The sequence below is a fragment of the Pseudophryne corroboree genome, chromosome 4, assembly GCF_028390025.1.
Source record: "Pseudophryne corroboree isolate aPseCor3 chromosome 4, aPseCor3.hap2, whole genome shotgun sequence".
Lineage (NCBI taxonomy): Eukaryota > Metazoa > Chordata > Amphibia > Anura > Myobatrachidae > Pseudophryne > Pseudophryne corroboree.
In genome coordinates this window covers 742,872,219-742,890,506 of record NC_086447.1, presented here as the reverse complement: position 1 = coordinate 742,890,506, position 18,288 = coordinate 742,872,219, and the positions used below count along the sequence as shown (strand labels likewise).

The 18,288-nt window shown below is 45.8% G+C and overlaps 1 protein-coding gene across 1 annotated transcript in view; it reads left to right on the top strand.

Moving 5' to 3' along the window:
* The window catches only part of CST7 (cystatin F), a 66,404-nt gene that overhangs the window by 25,791 nt on the left and 22,325 nt on the right, over nt 1-18,288 (top strand). The window contains exons 2-3 of the mRNA XM_063919793.1: nt 11,871-12,031; nt 12,118-12,234. Coding sequence (XP_063775863.1) covers nt 11,871-12,031; nt 12,118-12,234 — 278 coding nt within the window. The remainder of the gene's footprint in view (nt 1-11,870; nt 12,032-12,117; nt 12,235-18,288) is intronic.

Genomic DNA, 18,288 nt, shown 5'->3' with positions numbered 1-18,288 from the left:
CATCCTCGTGTATCCCTCTGCCACTGTCCTTCTTCTGCCAGACGGCGGGGGCTTGTGCGCTACGCAGGCGCACTATTGCTAGCACTGACTGATTTTTTTTCACTGCTACAAAAGCAGCAGTGAAAAAAAAATTGTGGAGACAGCTGATTTACGCATGTGCCAGAGCAATGATTAATTGCTCCAGTGCTTGCGACGAGTCAGAATGTTAATTATCGGGTGCCGGCCAGTGCCCGATAATTAATATATGAATAATATGCTAATAAGCAACAACTTTTAATGAGGCTTCTCTCACACAGTTTATTACTAACAAAAAAAGAAGCTGAAGCAAGCAACATTATTTCAAAATAAGTCTATGAAAACCTTATTTTAAAGTAGTTATGATTTAAAATGTCATAAATTGCATGCTTTGTTTAATGCACACTAAAATCTTCTTTCCATCGCCAGGACAGTTCTTTGCTTGTTTCCCATGATACTGTAGTTTCTTTGATGTTAGACGTTTGATTATTCTTCCTATGCATTTAGAAATACAGGCCACAGTGCTGAGAGATAGTTGCATAATCAGGCATTCAGTTACAGAGATAGCAGTGTGACAGTCTGACAAACCGTCACTGTATGCTTAGCCATGGCACAGCATCTGAAAAGTTATCTCCGTTTTCATATTCTTGCAGAGAACATAATTACTTTTTTCATTTACTACATGTCATAAATGTGATAAGTTTCAGAGCTGTGCTAGTTATTTTGTTTTTTTCCTGTTCTGTTTCAATACACTTACTGACTCAGGAATGTATTAGGAGAGACACTGCACAAAGCTATACTTATTACTAGAGATGTGCGGCGGGCACTTTTTGTGTTTTGGTTCTAATTCCACTTTCGTGTTTTGGTTTTGGCTTGGTTTTGCCAAAACCACCCTTTCGTGTTTTGGTTTTGGATCTGGATGATTTTTGGAAAAAAAACATAAAAACAGCTAAAATCACAGAATTTGGGGGTCATTTTGCTCCTACGGTATTATTAACCTCAATAACATTCATTTCCACTCATTTCCAGTCTATTCTGAACACCTCACACCTCACAATATTGTTTTTAGGCCTAAAAGTTGCACCGAGGTGGCTGTATAACTAAGCTAAGCGACACAAGTGTGCGGCACAAACACCTGGCCTATCTAGGAGTGGCACTACAGTTGCAGACAAGATGGCACTATTCAAAAACTAGTCCCAAAACAACACATGATGCAAAGAAGAAAAAGAGGTGCAATTAGGTAGCTGGATGGCCAAGCTAAATGACACAAGTGTGTGGCACAAACACCTGGCCCATCTAGGAGTGGCACTGCAGTTACAGACAGGATGGCACAAAAAAAATAGTCCCCTAACAGCACATGATGCAAAGAAGAAAAAGAGGTGCAATGAGGTAGCTGGATGGCCAAGCTAAGCGACACAAGTGTGCAGCACAAACACCTGGCCCATCTGCAGTTACAGACAGGATGGCACAAAAAAATACTAGCCCCCAAACAGCACATGATGCAAAGAAGAAAAAGAGGTGCAAAATGGAATTGTCCTTGGGCCCTCCCACCGACCCTTATGTTGTATAAACAGGACATGCACACTTTAACAAACCAATCACTTCAGCAACAGGGTCTGCCACACGACTGTGGCTGAAATGACTGGTTTGTTTGGGCCCCCATCAAAAAAGAAGCAATCAATCTCTCCTTGCACAAACTGGCTCTACAAAGGCAAGATGTCCACCTCATCCTCCGATTCCTCACCCCTTTCACTGTGTACATCCTCCTCACAGAGTATTAATTCATCCCCACTGGAATCCACCATCACAGGTCCCTGTGTACTTTCTGGAGGCAATTGCTGGTAAAGGTCTTCCCGGAGGAATTTATAATTCATTTTGATGAACATCATCTTCTCCACATTTAGTGGAAGTAACCTCCCACGCCGATCGCTGACAAGGTTACCGGCTGCACTAAACACTCTTTCAGAGTACACACTGGAGAGGGGGCAACTTAGGTAAAATAAAGCCAGTTTGTGTAAGGGCCTCCAAATTGCCTCTTCCTGCTCGTATACATATGGACTGTCTGACATGCCTACTTGGATGCTGTCACTCATTCTTTCAATGGTGACAGAATCATATGCAGTGACAGTAGACATATCATTAATCGTTGGCAGGTCCTTCAGTCCGGACCAGATGTCAGCTTTCGCTCCTGACTGCCCTGCATCACCGCCAGCGGGTGGGCTAGGAAATCTTATCCTTTTCCTTGCAGCCCCAGTGGTGGGAGAAATTGAAGGACGAGCTGTTGACGGGTCACGTTCCGCTTGAGTTGACAATTTACTAACCAGCAGTCTTTGCTTCTCCGCACACTTGTGTCTGCTGGAAAGAGAGATACAATTAGGCTTTAAATCTAGGATTGAGCACGGTGGCCAAAATGTAGTACTCTGATTTCAACAGATTAACCACCCTTGAATCCTGGCAAAGCGAATGAAGGGCTCCATCCACAAGTCCCACATACTTTGCGGAATCGCTCCATCTTATCTCCTCCTTCAATTTCTCCAGCTGCTTCTGCAAAAGCCTGATGAAGGGATTGACCTGACTCAAGCTGGCAGTGTCTGAACTGACTTCACGGGTGGCAAGTTCGAAGGGTTGGAGAACCTTGCACAAGATGGAAATCATTCTCCACTGTGCTTGAGTCAGATGCATTACTCCTCCTTTGCCTATATCATAGGTGGATGTATAGTCTTGAATGGCCTTTTGCTGCTCCTCCATCCTCTGAAGCATATAGAGTGTTGAATTCCACCTCGTTACCACCTCTTGCTTCAGTTGATGACGTGGCAGGTTCAGGAGTATTTGCTGGCACTCCAGTCTTCGGCACACAGTTGCAGAATGCCAAAAGTGGCCCGCAATTTTTCGGGCCACCGACAGCATCTCCTGCACACCCCTGTAATTTTTCAACAAATTCTGCACCACCAAATGAATTGTATGTGCAAAACATGGGACATGCTGGAATTTGCCCACATGTAATGCACGCACAATATTGGTGTCGTTGTCCGATATCACAAATCCCCAGGAGAGTCCAATTGGGGTAAGTAATTCTGCGATGATGTTCCTCAGTTTCCATAAGAGGTTGTCAGTTGTGTGCCTCTTATGGAAATCGGTGATACATAGCGCATCCTGCCTAGGAACGAGTTGGGGTTTGCGAGATGCTGCTACTGGTGCCACTGCTGTTGTTGTTGCCGGAGGCAATACATCTACCCAGTGGGCTGTCACAGTCATATAGTCCTTAGTCTGCCCTGTTTCACTTGTCCACATGTCCGTGGTTAAGTGGACACTGGATACAACCGCATTTTGTAGGACACTGGTGACTCTTTTTCTGACGTCTGTGTACATTCTCGGTATCGCCTGCCTAGAGAAGTGGAACCTAGATGGGATTTGATACCGGGGACACAGTACCTCAAACAAATCTCTAAGTCCCACTGAACTAATGGCGGATACCGGACGCATGTCTAACACCAACATAGCTGTCAAGGCCTCACTTATCCGCTTTGCAAAAGGATGACTGCTGTCATATTTCATCTTCCTCACAAAGGACTGTTGGACAGTCAATTGCTTACTGGAAGTAGTACAAGTCGTCTTCCGACTTCCCCTCTGGGATGACGATTGACTCCCAGCAACAACAACAGCGGCAGCAACAGCAGGCATACCACTCAAGGATCCTCCGGAGGAATCACGGTTAGGAGAGGACTCCTCAGTCTTGACAGTGACATGGCCTGCAGGACTACTGACGTTCCTGACTGAGGAGGGAGTTGACGTTGAAGGAGTTGGTGGTGTGGCTTGCAGGAGCTTGGGTACAGGAGGAAAAAGGGATTTAGGTGTCAGTGGACTGCTTACGCTCTTACCCAAAGTTTCACAACTTGACACTGAGTTCTGATGAATGCGCAGCAGGTGACGTATAAGGGAGGACTTTCCTAGGTGGTTAACATCCTTACCCCTACTTATTACAGATTGACAGATGCAACAGATGGCTAGACACCTGTTGTCCGGATTTGTGGAGGAATAATTCCACACCGAAGAGGTGGCTTTTTTGGTAGTTTGCCCAGGCATGACAATGGGCTTCTTCATCTCACGGACAACAGGTGTCTCCCCCGGTGCCTGACTTAAACAAACCACATCACCATCAGAATTCTTATCGTCAACTTCCTCCTCAGCGCCAGCAACATTCATAGACTCATCCTGGTGTACTTCAACAGTGACATCTTCAATTTCAATATCAGAACATAGGCCAGGGCCTCAGCCGTTCCATGCCACTCCATGTCGTAAATGGCATATTGGCAAGTTTACGTTTCTCCTCAGACCATTTAAATTTATTTTTTGGGGTCTTTTTACTGAACTTTGGCTTTTTGGATTTTAGATGCCCTCTGCTATCACATTGGGCATCGGCCTTGGCAGACGACGTTGATGGCATTTCATCGTCTATGTCATGGCTAGTGGCAGCAGCTTCAGCACTAGGAGGAAGTGGTTCTTGATCTTTTCCTATTTTATCCTCCAAATTTTTGTTCTCCATTATTTTTTGGGAGTTATATAAGACAATATGCGGCACTGGAATGACTGATGGCCAGGACACTACCACTGGTCTGATGAAGCACAACACAGCAACACTGTAAGGGTCTTGCTGTTGTTGTTGTTGTTGTTGTTGTTGTTGTTATTATTATTATATGGCAGCAGTGGACATATAGCAGCAGCATATACCACTGTGACTGCCTCGTCACTGGCATGACTGATGGACAGGACACTACCACTGGTCTGATGCAGCACAACACAACAACACTGTAAGGGACTTGTGGTTGTTATTATTATTATTATAATACTGTAGTAGTGGACATAGAGCAGCAGCGTATATCGTCACTGGAATGAATGATGGACAGGACACTACCACTGGTCTGATGCAGCACAACACAACAACACTGTAATGGACTTGTGGTTGTTATTATTATTATAATACTGTAGCAGTGGACATATAGCAGCAGCGTATATCGTCACTGGAATGACTGATGGACAGGACACTACCACTGGTCTGATGGCGCACAACATAACAACATTGTAAGGGACTTGTGGTTGTTGCTATAATTATTATAATACTGTAGCAGTGGACATATAGCAGCAGCACAACACAACACCACTTTATACAGCTACACTGGATATATGGCAGAAGAGGACACCAACACTGTGACTGGCTGGACAGATGCAGCACAATACACTGACTACACTGGACTGGACAGCACAACACAGCACCACTTTATACTGCGAACACTGGATATATGGCAGCAGAGGACACCAACACTGTGACTGGCTGGACTGATGCAGCACAATTGATGCAAGGGACGAGAGTATTATACTCCCATTATTTAAATCACTAGTGAGGCCATATCTTGAATACTGTGTGCAATTTTGGGCACCATATTACAGAAAGGATATCTTGGAGCTAGAAAAGGTTCAGAGGCGGGCGACCAAACTAATCAACGGCATGGAGACGCTGGAATATGAGGAAAGGCTTGCAAGGCTAGACAAGTTTACATTGGAAAAGAGGAGACTAAGAGGGGACATGATCAACATCTATACATATATAAGGGGTCAATACACAGAGCTCGGGAGGGTCCTGTTTTCTATAATATCAGCACAGAAGACACGTGGTCACTCACTTAGGTTAGTGGAGAGGAGTTTCCGCACATTGAGGTGAAAAGGTTTTTCACAGTAAGGACAATATGTGTTTGGAATTCCCTGCCTGAGAGAGTAGTAACAGCGAACTCAGTCAACACCTTTAAGAATGGGTTAGATAAATTCCTATTGGATAAAGATATTCAGGGTTATGGTGCGTAGGCACGCATTACAGTTACTATAACTACTACTAACGTAAAAATAACTGGTCTTATAATAAGACTACATAGGAGACCACAAATAGGTTGAACTCGATGGACAATTGTCTTTTTTCAACCTTAGTTACTGAGAAATTGCTGACAAGTTCTGAGTTCAGCTCTATCCTCATGAAAAATCAAATAGGGGTTCTTGTGAGACAAGGCCCCCAATTCCGAAACACGCCGTGCCAAAGCCAAGGCCAATAGTGTGACGGTTTTCCATGTAAGAAACTTTACATCCACCTCCTGTAAAGGCTCAAACCAATCCGATTGCAGAAAATGCAACACCACGTTAAGATCCCAAGGTGCTATGGGAGGCACAAAGGGTGGTTGGATGTGCAGAACTCCTTACAAGAAGGTCTGAACCTCAGGAAGGGATGACAACGGTTTCTGGAAGAAAATGGACAAGGCCGAAATCTGGACCTTTATGGAGTCCAGACGCAGACCCACATCCATACCAGACTGCAGAAAAAGCAGAAGATGACCCAGCTGAAATTCTACCGCAGGAAATTTCCTGTTCTCACACCAAGAGACGTATTTTCTCCAAATCCGGTGGCAATGTTTAGACGTTACCCTTTTCCTGGCTTGGATCAAGGTAGGAATTACCTTGTCCGGAATCCCTTTCCGGGCTATAATTTGACGCTCAACCTCCATGCTGTCAAACACAGCCGAGGTAAGTCTTGATAGATGAATGGCCCCTGTTGTAGAAGATCCTCCCAAAGAGGCAGAGGCCACAGGTCCTCCAGAAGTAGTTCCAGTAGATCTGCATACCAAGCCTTTCTTGGCCAATCCGGAGCAATGAGAATTGCTTGAACCCTTTCCCTTTTTATTCTTTTCAGAATTCTTGGGATCAACGGAAGTGGTTGAAAGACATACACCATCTGGTAGACCCACGGAGTCACCAGAGCATCCACCGCCACCGCCTGTGGGTCTCTTGACCTGGAGAAATACCGCTGGAGCTTCTTGTTGAGATGAGAAGCCATCATGTCAAGGGGCATAGAGGGAGGAGCCAGTGCACACTATTGATTTCTTAAAGTGCCCAAGGCTCCTAGTGGACCCGTCTATACCCCATGGTACTAATGTGGACCCCAGTATCCTCTAGGACGTAAGAGAAAAAATTGTGCAATGAGAATTTTTAGTTTTCAATTGCAATGCATTTTCATGACTCATCATGCCACCTGGAGAAAATGATCACTTATGAAAAACTGGGCTTTTAGGGAAAGCAGTTTTTCGGAAAGTGATAACTTTCCCCTCTGAAGCCGGTGTACCCCCTGCTGTATGGCTGCAGCACCCAACCCCAATCCTCTCCCGCCACACCGTTCAAATCCCCCACCGCCACCTGTGTCCCCCTGGCCGTGTAACCCCACCCCAAAACCAGGGTCGCACTTCCCCCGCGAGCACCTGTGTGGTCTGTGCCCACGGCCGCACTTCCCCCACCATCAGATGTGTCTGTCTCCCGGCTTCAGCCACCCCCTCTGCCGGCACCTATGTTGTCACCTGGCTGCAGCCGCATCTCCCCCGCCGGCATCTTTTGTGTGTCCAGGTACAGCAGCGCTCCCCAGTGCAGCGGCTGCAGAAGGGATCACTGCAGCCGCTGCACAAATATCAAGTACCCGGGCAGCCTGGCTGGTAGTATCCCTGCAGTCGTGTACACTGACACTCCCCCCCCCCTCCTACTCATCATATTGCCAGGTCTGCACTCACTGCAGCCGCGGTGCTCCCCCCCCCCTCCCCTCTGCATAAGCTGTTCACTATCTCAGGATGGCTAACGGTTTCCCTTTCAAACTCCAAAAAAAAAAATGGTGTGACCTGCTGTTCTGTGCCTACTCCCTACATATTTGGAAGACTTCGACCTGGACCAAGTCCCCATTGACATTTTGCCTTTGGACCCTCTCTAAGGAGAGATTTCTTCACACCGTGGAAGTTTCATTGCTTCACCAATCGAGGAAAAGCCATTTGCGTACGCAGATCCACTTAAATACCTTGAGAGACGCTGGTGGTAACTATTATTCACGGTTGTGACTTGCTTGGGCCCCTAGGGACCGAGGGGACTGTTTATCGGGACAGGTTTACTTAACTTTTCTTCCATTATGACCATAGAAAATTGGGAGGATCACTACTCACTTCATGCATTAATGTTTTTTTAATTTATTTTATTAGTGTGCAATGCATACAGTTTTTACATTTTGCTCAATTTTATCTCATTAAATTGTGATTCATTGTGACCTACCTTCTCATTTGTGACCTACAAGTGCTTTACTTTTCTGTTTTCCCATTTTTGTTTGGGGTCTGACCAACCCCTATTTGTATACAGCTGCTGTGGTGAACCACCTCATCTAGCGCCAGGAGTAAAATTACCTCAGGGTAATTTTTTTCTTTTATCTACTTTTGCATTACGAAAAAAAATGCTTTTCCGGAGTTTGATGAATGTCACAATTTCTACATCTCCTGTGGAGTGTAGAAATTGTGACTTTTAAAGGATAATGAATATGCCCCATAATCTCCAATTTATCACTTTTTAAGGCTTAATACATTTGGGCCCTTCTCCTGTGAGGTCAGCAGATGACCACATCCTCATGCAGATAATGATCATCTGCCATAAAGATTTCTGAGTGCAATCGAAAATAATTAAACTAATTTGGAACAGCTATTCCTTGGGCATGATTACCAGTGGCGGATTTTACCTATGGGCTGCATTAAAATCTGCATGCGCAAACCCTGGCTTTTATGGACTGCAGCCGATACAGTCCTTAGAAGTCAGGGCTTTGCGCATGCACAGGCAAGCCACCGCTTGACTGCACATGTGGGGACCTGGAACCTGGCCAGCAGCAGCCTCCTCCTCCTTAACCACTTAACTGATGATTTTTCCCTTCAAAAGTATTAACAACATTATTTTTTAAAATGTATTTTATTTAATAAAGTTGAAAAAGTATTTTTTAAAATATTTAAACATTATATTATGCACATCTGCAGAACGGATCTCCTCGTCAAAAACCGGGGGACAGGGTGGGACAGCGCAGCCGCATGAAATCTGACCATGCCAGTTAAGTGGTTTTTAAAGGTAGGAGCTACCGCTGATGCTTACCATTTAGGATGGGAGGCGTGACATGCTAATATCAGTATTCTCACAATGAAGCCAATATTACTGATTGCGTGTCCAGCTTTCATCTGGTTAAATGTCAAGGAAGTAGCTACCATAGGTGCAGGCAGTGCAGCTGCTATGGGGCCCAGAGCTGAAAGGGTCCCATCTTTCCTGTCAGTTACATGTGTTATATACATCTTTTGACATTGGGTGGTACGCAGGGCCGGCGCTACCATTAGGCAGCTGCCTAGGAGCGCCGGCCGCTGGAGGGCGGCACTTAGTCAGCAGCACAACATGAGCAATGAGCGGCCGCCACTGTCCCCCTTCCCCGCAACCCACAACACCAGTTTTGTTTTTGTGTTTCTGCGGGTTCCGGAGGGGCGGGAGGATTGAGGATAAGCGCCGGCTATTAATTAGAGGCAGCAGCCGCCCGCCCCTCAACCATCACTGCCGCCCGCCAGCAGCAGCAACGGGAGCAGTGCCTCCCCGCCAGAAGCAGCAGCCAAGCAATGTAAACCGGACGTCCGGACGTCATGAGCCGGGAGATGACAGCAGCGGGGAGAAGTAATCCCTCCACTACTTCCTTGCCAGCGGTAAAATGCAGCCGCCCCTTTGATGCAGCTGACCCTGCCTGGAGTCACACCCCGGGGAAGAGGTAATGACCAAAGTCTGCCGACCTGGATGGGGGAGGAGAGGGATTGGATTTATGTATGGAGACCGTGTAAATATGGATGTATGTATATATGGAGGAAGTGTATGTGTGGGTGGAGATAGATATATATTTTATATATATATATATATATATATAGGCAGAGTGTAGCTGTATGTATGTAGGCAGTGTATGGATGTATATATGTGCGTATGTATGGAGGCAGTGTATGGATGGATGTGTTAATGTACGGAGACAGTGTATGTACGTACGTACGTACGTACGTACGTACGTACGTACGTACGGAGGCAGTGTATGGATGTATATATGTACGTCTGTACGGAGGCAGTGTATGGATGTATATATGTACGTATGAACGGAGGCAGTGTATGGATGTATATATGTATGTATGAACGGAGGCAGTGTATGGATGTATATATGTATGTATGTGTGGAGGCAGTGTATTGATGTATGTTTGTATGTATGAGAGAGGCAGTGTATGGATGTATATACTGTATGCAATGCATGTATGAAAGCATCAGTGTATGGCTGTATCTATGTATGAAAGGGGCAGTGTATGCATGTATATATGCATGTATGTATGTATGTATGAGAAAGGCAGTGTATGTACAGTATGTATGCATGTATGTATGACAGGGGCAGTGCATGGATGTATATACAGTATGAGAGAGGCAGTGTATGTATGAGAGAGGCAGTGTATGTATGTATGTAGGTATGAGAGGCAGATTACGGATGTATATATGTATGAAAGGGGAAGTGTATGTATGAGAGAGGCAGTGTATGGATATACGGTATATGTATGAAAGGGGCTATGTATGTATGTATGTATGTATGTATGTATGCATGAGAGAGGCTATGTATGTATGTATGTATGTATGAGAGACAGAATGAAATAGAAAGAGATAGGCTGCTGGGTAGGGTGCCAGGATCTAGAAGGGGGTGCCACTGAGTGTACCCATCAAATAATTTAGGCTGTCTTTGAGCGATACATCTTGTCATACTCAATGCAGTCAGACGGCTGGGAAACGTATAAGACACCGCCTCTGCGCTTTCACCTTACTGACTGGGAAAGTGGTAATTGATGGTGAGATGAGGGCCACTAGGCAGAAGTTTTGCCTAGGGTGACAAGAAACCTTGCACCGGCCCTGGTGGTACGTAGAGGTCCTTTCAAACTTTTTCCTTGGGGCCTGCAATATATCTAGGTATGCCCCTGGACCTGCTCATTGTAGTATGGTATAAAATGAACTGGAGGGCATTTTAATGTTATATAATATGAACCGGGGCACTGTAATGAGGCACAATATGAACGGGGAGCACTATATATCATAATGTGGATTGGGGGTACTTTGCAGCATAATGTGTACTGGCAGCTCTGAAATGTGACATAGGGTGAACTTAAGCACTACTGCGATTCATAAAAGAAACTAGGGCACTGCTATGGGGCATAACATTAAATAAGGTTCTACTATGGTTCAGAAAATGAACTAGGGCACTATTATAGGGCATAAAACTAACAACTGCTGCAGAGAAGTGTCTCTCTAGAAGCATTGGGACGGGGGACCCTTCAAAATGTTGTTATGGGGCCCACAAAGTTCTGGCTATGCCCCTGTTAAATGCTGTAGGTAACTGCGCTACTTTAGGGAAGCCCACGTCTCTAAAACCATGAGATGCAGATGACGGGTTCCAAACTACACTCTGTACTTACAATATGCAAATTAGCTACTCCCACAGGAAATTACATTTCTAAGAAACTCCAAATAATTGGCAAACTTTTCAGTCACTGCCCCATCCACTGGCATTTAGTGAATGACTAGTTCAGCCAGTCAAAATGATGGAAAATATAACAGTAATGTTCGCGCCTGAATGGGACAACACTTGGAATACTCGGTCAGGCGTCATCTAGTGGCTGCCGCTGCGATAAACATTTTAATCCCCCCATAGAGGTGATGAGCAGCGTTAGCTTTTTATTATATAAGATAAGGGTTTGGGTGACACACAGCACCCACATATAGACCTACGGTCTCACTCAGCAATGGACACAGGAATATTTTGAAGCACCAGTTCTTATGGACAGCATGCAAATGAGCCACTCAGAGTGGGTAGTGATATTTAGATTACCCAGAAATCTATTCTGCTCTTGAAGTAACTTACTCGCATTGAAGCTGCTAAGTATCTCTTCTGCATTTTCTAAAATATTTTATTCACGTTCTAGGCATTCGTGCTTCCACTGCAGACCCGGGATTTCCCAAGAACGCCAGCACTAATGACCCTGAAGTAAAGAAAGCAGCGAGGACAACTGTCTATGCTTATAACAACATGTCCAATGATAGTTTTCTGTTCAAAGAGCTGGAGATAGAGAAAGCCATGATACAGGTGAGAACTTGGTGTTGCTATCCCAGTCTATTGCTTGATATAAAAAAAAGTCAAACAACATCACATAGGTAAATATATATTTTTAGGTTGTAAAAGGAATAAAATACCTACTAAGAACAAGAATAGCAAGAACAGTCTGTAAGAAAAACATGAAGGACATCTTGGATGAATGTGACTTCCAACAAAGAAAGCCCCTGAAACAGGTATTAGGTGCTGTATATTTATCATTGGAGGGGAGATGTATCAAGCCTTGGATAAGGTGAAGTAGTTGCCCAAAACAACTAAACAGCTTCTAACTATCATTTCACTGACTGCCAGATAAATGACAGATGCTCTCAAAAGATAGCACTTAAGCTATTGGGATAGTATTTTATATAAGGTTTATTGTGTGTTGAGTTATGATGCTTTGTTCACATTAGTGGTAACAGTTGTATGATCATAGGCATTTCTATAATGGGTGCAGTGTACACTGCGCCCATAGAGTATACCTACCCCTCCAGAGTCCCGCGGCAACGGCTCTGCAGTGCGGGCACAAATCACTTGGAAAATGGGCACTGCAGCCATTTCCGAGTAATTTGCGCATGCGCACTGGAGGTGTCCCCAGGAACAAGACGTGGGCGCCATGTTCCCGGAGACCTGCATAGACGCAGTAGGCTCTGGCTTTAAGCCAGTCTACTAGCTGCCAGAGAGCAGGGGGCCCGCAATGGAGACTGCACGCGGGTTTCATCCTCTCTTAAAATGCCCCTGTGTATAATGAACAGAGTTAATCACTGTAAAAAGGAGATTCCATTACTGGTGGAATTACCCTTATCAGGTGATGCAGAATGGGGCTGGATGTGCAGAATGGAGCTGCTGCACATACCCAGTGGCAGTAGATTTCCTTACCAAGGGCCTAACTCAGCATGGATCGCAAAATCAAAATCTTTCTCTAATGGGCAAAACCATGTGCACTGCAGGTGGGGCACATGTAACATGTGCAGGGAGAGTTAGATTTGGGTGGGTTACATTGTTTCTGCACAGGATAAATACTGGCTGCTTTATTTTTACGCTGCAATTTAGATTTCAGTTTGAACACACCCCACCCAAATTTATAGTAACACTCTCTGCACATGTTACATCTGCCCCACTTGCAGTGCAACATGGTTTGCCCATTAGAAAAAGATTTTGCTTTTGCGATCCATGCTGAATTAGGCCCCAAGTCTGTTGTGTGTGTCTCTGTGGATCTGAGTGCTCAATCATCGCACCAGAGAGAAAATCTGGTAAGTGGCTTACCGTGATCATTAGGCCTGCATACAGTATCTCTGAAGAGTAGTCTTATTTTTTTTAAATGAGTCATTTCTAAACATTCTTAAAGGATATAACAACACAAAGAAAAAATAATAATAAAAAAAACAAATGCAGCAGAGACAGAAAAACAAATGTGTCTTAAATAGTGACATTAGGCAGTGCAAATAAATAAAGTAATGGTCATAATAAGCAAAACAGGATATACAACAAACCCCATGGTAAATAAATAGAATATGCCATGAATCCGAAGTCGTGTTTGCGGAGACTGAAGATAAATAGGGGTATAAGAGGCACTCAAACCGAGTTAAAAAATAGTTTACATACCCTGCAAGTACTGTATATATTCTGAATTAGATAACTGCACAACGGAGCAGAAACAATACAAAAATTTAGAACATCCACATCTGCTATAATATAAAATAATCAAATGCACCCAAAGCATCCCCATAACCCATACTTGCCTACTCTCCCGGAATGGCCGGGAGGCTCCCGAAAAACGGGTGACCCTCCCGGCCCCCCGGAAGAGCAGGCAAGTCTCCCGATATCCGCGGGTCACCCCCTGCCCGCCGCCCACTTAACGAGTAAAGTGGGCGGCCCGGGCAGGCGATGACGCGATTCTTGTTGAATCGCGTCATCGTAACCACGCCCCCTGCTGTATAATGCCGGTAATCGCGGCATTACACAGTGGGGGCGTGGCTTAAATGACGCAGTCCAGAAGCCACGCCCCGTTCCGCCTCTGGCCCGCCGCCCTGTCACGTCACCTCACTGCCCGCCCCCCCTGCTGAGCCGACGGGCTGCTCTCTCCCGGAGAGAGCAGCCCAGAAGTCGGCAACTATGCCATAACACCACCCCACACCCCCAGACACACACACACCCTGTATATCCTAACTACAACCTAGGTATACTTGGATCTATCATCCCTGACGACACTAAACTACAGTACCTAAGAACCCCTTTACACTCAGTTTAAATAAAGGATGGTAAAACGATATAAATGACGAGGGCAGTAATCTGATTCCTAGGCTAGGCAAGGCCCAGTTCTCTGGCACAATAAGAAAGTGGAGTTCCTCCCACATGAAACACTTGGCATTGCACTGAGAAAAATCATAAAAGAAAACAGAATGTACAAATACAAATCAGTAAGTAAAATTAAAAAAAGAGAATAGAAAAAGCATTTAAACAATGAGACAGAACGATTGGCTTCAGAGAACTAATCCGGCCAGGCCTCAGCCTCTTGCAAGGATGTAAATAAATGAACAGTCCTATCCCAGCCCACACGAGGATTAGCAGTGAAGAACAAGGAGTACTGTAACAACAAATCCTGGAGCTCCAACATATCCAATATAATTGGAGAACGGATCCTAGGAATCGAAACTCCCAGGAAGAGAATAGCTGTCAAACTCAGATATAATATAACACCTATTGGGAAGGATACATTCAAAATAGAGATGAGCGCCTGAAATTTTTCGGGTTTTGTGTTTTGGTTTTGGGTTCGGTTCCGCGGCCGTGTTTTGGGTTCGAACGCGTTTTGGCAAAACCTCACCGAATTTTTTTTGTCGGATTCGGGTGTGTTTTGGATTCGGGTGTTTTTTTCAAAAAACACTAAAAAACAGCTTAAATCATAGAATTTGGGGGTCATTTTGATCCCAAAGTATTATTAACCTCAAAAACCATAATTTACACTCATTTTCAGTCTATTCTGAATACCTCACACCTCACAATATTATTTTTAGTCCTAAAATTTGCACCGAGGTCGCTGTGTGAGTAAGATAAGCGACCCTAGTGGCCGACACAAACACCGGGCCCATCTAGGAGTGGCACTGCAGTGTCACGCAGGATGTCCCTTCCAAAAAACCCTCCCCAAACAGCACATGACGCAAAGAAAAAAAGAGGCGCAATGAGGTAGCTGTGTGAGTAAGATTAGCGACCCTAGTGGCCGACACAAACACCGGGCCCATCTAGGAGTGGCACTGCAGTGTCACGCAGGATGGCCCTTCCAAAAAACCCTCCCCAAACAGCACATGACGCAAAGAAAAAAAGAGGCGCAATGAGGTAGCTGTGTGAGTAAGATTAGCGACCCTAGTGGCCGACACAAACACCGGGCCCATCTAGGAGTGGCACTGCAGTGTCACGCAGGATGTCCCTTCCAAAAAACCCTCCCCAAACAGCACATGACGCAAAGAAAAAAAGAGGCGCAATGAGGTAGCTGTGTGAGTAAGATTAGCGACCCTAGTGGCCGACACAAACACCGGGCCCATCTAGGAGTGGCACTGCAGTGTCACGCAGGATGTCCCTTCCAAAAAACCCTCCCCAAACAGCACATGACGCAAAGAAAAAAAGAGGCGCAATGAGGTAGCTGACTGTGTGAGTAAGATTAGCGACCCTAGTGGCCGACACAAACACCGGGCCCATTTAGGAGTGGCACTGCAGTGTCACGCAGGATGTCCCTTCCAAAAAACCCTCCCCAATCAGCACATGATGCAAAGAAAAAGAAAAGAAAAAAGAGGTGCAAGATGGAATTGTCCTTGGGCCCTCCCACCCACCCTTATGTTGTATAAACAAAACAGGACATGCACACTTTAACCAACCCATCATTTCAGTGACAGGGTCTGCCACACGACTGTGACTGATATGACGGGTTGGTTTGGACCCCCCCCAAAAAAGAAGCAATTAATCTCTCCTTGCACAAACTGGCTCTACAGAGGCAAGATGTCCACCTCATCATCCCCCTCCGATATATCACCGTGTACATCCCCCTCCTCACAGATTATCAATTCGTCCCCACTGGAATCCACCATCTCAGCTCCCTGTGTACTTTGTGGAGGCAATTGCTGCTGGTCAATGTCTCCGCGGAGGAATTGATTATAATTCATTTTAATGAACATCATCTTCTCCACATTTTCTGGATGTAACCTCGTACGCCGATTGCTGACAAGGTGAGCGGCGGCACTAAACACTCTTTCGGAGTACACACTTGTGGGAGGGCAACTTAGGTAGAATAAAGCCAGTTTGTGCAAGGGCCTCCAAATTGCCTCTTTTTCCTGCCAGTATAAGTACGGACTGTGTGACGTGCCTACTTGGATGCGGTCACTCATATAATCCTCCACCATTCTATCAATGTTGAGAGAATCATATGCAGTGACAGTAGACGACATGTCCGTAATCGTTGTCAGGTCCTTCAGTCCGGACCAGATGTCAGCATCAGCAGTCGCTCCAGACTGCCCTGCATCACCGCCAGCGGGTGGGCTCGGAATTCTGAGCCTTTTCCTCGCACCCCCAGTTGCGGGAGAATGTGAAGGAGGAGATGTTGACAGGTCGCGTTCCGCTTGACTTGACAATTTTGTCACCAGCAGGTCTTTCAACCCCAGCAGACTTGTGTCTGCCGGAAAGAGAGATCCAAGGTAGGCTTTAAATCTAGGATCGAGCACGGTGGCCAAAATGTAGTGCTCTGATTTCAACAGATTGACCACCCGTGAATCCTTGTTAAGCGAATTAAGGGCTCCATCCACAAGTCCCACATGCCTAGCGGAATCGCTCCGTGTTAGCTCCTCCTTCAATGTCTCCAGCTTCTTCTGCAAAAGCCTGATGAGGGGAATGACCTGACTCAGGCTGGCAGTGTCTGAACTGACTTCACGTGTGGCAAGTTCAAAGGGCATCAGAACCTTGCACAACGTTGAAATCATTCTCCACTGCGCTTGAGACAGGTGCATTCCACCTACTATATCGTGCTCAATTGTATAGGCTTGAATGGCCTTTTGCTGCTCCTCCAACCTCTGAAGCATATAGAGGGTTGAATTCCACCTCGTTACCACTTCTTGCTTCAGATGATGGCAGGGCAGGTTCAGTAGTTTTTGGTGGTGCTCCAGTCTTCTGTACGTGGTGCCTGTACGCCGAAAGTGTCCCGCAATTCTTCTGGCCACCGACAGCATCTCTTGCACGCCCCTGTCGTTTTTTAAAAAATTCTGCACCACCAAATTCAAGGTATGTGCAAAACATGGGACGTGCTGGAATTTGCCCATATTTAATGCACACACAATATTGCTGGCGTTGTCCGATGCCACAAATCCACAGGAGAGTCCAATTGGGGTAAGCCATTCCGCGATGATCTTCCTCAGTTGCCGTAAGAGGTTTTCAGCTGTGTGCGTATTCTGGAAAGCGGTGATACAAAGCGTAGCCTGCCTAGGAAAGAGTTGGCGTTTGCGAGATGCTGCTACTGGTGCCGCCGCTGCTGTTCTTGCGGCGGGAGTCCATACATCTACCCAGTGGGCTGTCACAGTCATATAGTCCTGACCCTGCCCTGCTCCACTTGTCCACATGTCCGTGGTTAAGTGGACATTGGGTACAGCTGCATTTTTTAGGACACTGGTGACTCTTTTTCTGAGGTCTGTGTACATTTTCGGTATCGCCTGCCTAGAGAAATGGAACCTAGATGGTATTTGGTACCGGGGACACAGTACCTCCAACAAGTCTCTAGTTGGCTCTGCAGTAATGATGGATACCGGAACCACGTTTCTCACCACCCAGGATGCCAAGGCCTCAGTTATCCGCTTTGCAGTAGGATGACTGCTGTGATATTTCATCTTCCTCGCAAAGGACTGTTGGACAGTCAATTGCTTGGTGGAAGTAGTAAAAGTGGTCTTACGACTTCCCCTCTGGGATGACCATCGACTCCCAGCAGCAACAACAGCAGCGCCAGCAGCAGTAGGCGTTACACGCAAGGATGCATCGGAGGAATCCCAGGCAGGAGAGGAATCGTCAGAATTGCCAGTGACATGGCCTGCTGGACTATTGGCATTCCTGGGGAAGGAGGAAATTGACACTGAGGGAGTTGGTGGGGTGGTTTGCGTGAGCTTGGTTACAAGAGGAAGGGATTTACTGGTCAGTGGACTGCTTCCGCTGTCACCCAAAGTTTTTGAACTTGTCACTGACTTATTATGAATGCGCTGCAGGTGACGTATAAGGGAGGATGT